The sequence below is a fragment of the Myotis lucifugus genome, unplaced genomic scaffold (genome assembly GCF_000147115.1).
Source record: "Myotis lucifugus unplaced genomic scaffold, Myoluc2.0 scaffold_1, whole genome shotgun sequence".
Lineage (NCBI taxonomy): Eukaryota > Metazoa > Chordata > Mammalia > Chiroptera > Vespertilionidae > Myotis > Myotis lucifugus.
Window position 1 is genome coordinate 31,535,388 of NW_005871049.1, and position 2,666 is coordinate 31,538,053.

Sequence of the window (2,666 nt, forward strand, 5' to 3'; positions counted from 1 at the left end):
CCGGGCTCTCGAGTTCCATCTTAAGCTTGGCGTTCACCCCGGAATCCCTATTGGATAGAACTGAGAGGGAGGAACCTTACGCCCGTGATTGTGGTCAGGAAAGCAGGGCCGCTGCCCAAGGCCGCCCCCCCGGGACCCAGGAGCCCCCCTTGCCTGCGGCCCGTGATCGTGATCAGAAAGCCGGGCTGCAGGCAAGGCAGCATCCCGGGACCCAGGAGCCGCCTTGCCTGCGGCCTGTGATCATGATTGGAAAGCTGGGCCGCAGGCAAGGCGGCACCCCGGGACCCAGGATCCTGTCAGTGAGGTCTGCAGGCGAAGCAGCGATCAAGCTATGAGGGGGAGGGTGGGGGGGCGGAAGGAGCTACAGGAGCAGCTCTGGCCCGGAGACTGAAGACTCCCCGCCGGAGTGAGGAGCAAAGACTGAAAGGCTCCCAGCCACAGCAAAGACTGTGTCCAGAGCGAAGATGGAAGGCGGTGGCCAGAGTGAAGGTCTGGGTCCCGGGTGCCAGAGGAAAACTGGTGCTGGCAGCCAGGGGAAAGAAGGCCTATTGCACGAAACTTCGTGCAACAGGCCCACTAGTCTATATATATAAAAGCCTAAGCAATCCAACAACCGAATGACCAGTCCACTGGTTGCTATGAAGTGCACTGACCACCAGGGGGCAGACAATGCAAGAGCTGCCCCTGGTGGTCAGTGCGCTCCCACGGCCAACCTCCTGCAGCCCGTCCCCCTGGCTGGCCAACCTCCTGCAGCCCCTCCCTCCCACCCAGCCAGCTGGCCTGATGGCCCCGATCGCTGGCCAGACCAGGGACCCCACCTGTGCATGAATTGTGCACCAGGCCTCTAGTAAATACATAAAGGACTGTTACACAAAATATATAAAGAACTCTTAGAACTCAACAGTAAGAAAACAAACAATCCAATTAAGAAAAGGGCAAAAGCTGCCCAGTGTGTCTCAATTGGTTAGGGTGTTGTCCCAAACACTGAAAGGTGGTAGTTTGTTTCCTGGTCAGGGTACATACCCCGGTTTGTTAGTTCATGTTGTTCATTAGATTCCACATATTAGGGAGATCATATGGTATTTATTTTTCTCTGACTGGCTTATTTCACTTAGCATAATGATTTCCAGAGTTCCTTCTTTTTTGCAGTCACATAATATTCCATTGTGTAAATGTACCACAGCTTTTAGTTTAGTTTTTAATATTACTGCCAGTATAGAACAACTAGTTTATGCTTACCACTTGTAATGGTTCTGTTTTCCAATAGTTCTGTCTGCAGCTGTAGTTCAGCTTCTCCAAGTATCTTTAGAATAGAATCTGTAGGGCTTTTTCCCCAGACTCTTCTTGGAGATCCTCCAGGATCTAATTTAATAACCTCTCCCACTGTATGTCCTACAAGAAAAAGATACAACTATTTCAATGAAATAACATAATACGGCATAACTAGAGGCCCGGTGCACGGATTTTTACACTGGTGGGGTCCTTTGGTCTGGCCTATGGGGATTGGGCCCAAACCAGACATCCCCTGAGGGGTCCCAGATTACAAAAGAGCACAGGCCAGGCTGAAGGACCCCACCAGTGTACTGGGCCTCTAGTATGCATCTAGGATCTTTGGTTAATCTCTTCCCACCCTCCCCTGTCCCTCCTTCCCTCTGAGATTCATCAGTCTGTTCCATGTTTCCCTGTCTATGGTTTCTGCTCCTGTGTTGAGCATCTGCCCCCTGGTGGTCAGTGAGTGTCATAGCTACCACCTAGTCAGCCGGTCAGCCGGTCAGCCGGTTGCTTAGGCTTTTATATATATATAGACTAGGGGCCCAGTGCACAAATTTGTGCACGTTAAGAGGAACTGTGGGCTGCGAGGCTGAGGTGGGCACAGGGGCGTCCCCACCCAGCCCCTTCCGTTGCGGCCCCCAGTCCCCTGGCAGTCCCACTCCAGCCGCCACCGCTTCCACACACTGATGGTGCAAGCAGCAGTGCGAGTGGGGCCAGAGCCAGCAGTGGCTGCAAGCGGTGGCTGCCAGCCCCGATTGCCCCTCAGGAGCAGGGGGAGATGGAGAAGCCCTGAGGGGCAATCAGGGCTGGCAGGCGCCACTCGCACCCGCTGATGGTGCTGAACGATTGGGGCCGGCGCCAGGAGCCAGCAGCGGTTGTGAGTGGTGGCTTCAGTGTTGGCGGTGGGTATGAGAGGGGCCGGCGCTGGCAGCAGGTGCAAGTGCTGGGAGGGACCGTGGTGCGCGGGAACAAAAATATTCAGTAACCAGCAGAGGCATGCCCCCAATGACAGTGACTGGAGCCCCTGCCTTGGTCTGGCGCCCCCCGCTCAACCTGCTCTACAATCCCGCCACGGCCCAATGCCCACCATGTTCCATGCTCTGCTGCCTGCTACCGACACCCACCCTGTTCCGCCCGGCGCCCCCGGAGGGTCAGCACTTATTAAAGTGACTGGCTGTTGTTGTCGCCGGTTGGTCCAATTTGCCTATAAGGGTTTTATGTTTCAGGATGAGGCAGATTCTTGTCTTCTATCCCAACTGAGTACTTTCATGAGAAAAAAGGTTATATCGCAAACAGCATATTATGGATGAATGCTTAAGAAAAGGCCTTTCGGGAATGAATGATGAAACTTACCCCGGTATAAAAATATATCTATGATTACTTTTAAATTCTAA

The 2,666-nt window shown here is 53.7% G+C and overlaps 1 protein-coding gene across 1 annotated transcript in view; it reads right to left on the reverse strand.

Annotated features, from left to right (window-relative positions):
- The window catches only part of NEK1 (NIMA related kinase 1), a 153,123-nt gene that overhangs the window by 28,289 nt on the left and 122,168 nt on the right, over nucleotides 1–2,666 (reverse strand). Inside the window, exon 21 of the mRNA XM_023752994.1 lies at nucleotides 1,240–1,392. Within this exon, the coding sequence (XP_023608762.1) occupies nucleotides 1,240–1,392 (153 nt within the window). The remainder of the gene's footprint in view (nucleotides 1–1,239; nucleotides 1,393–2,666) is intronic.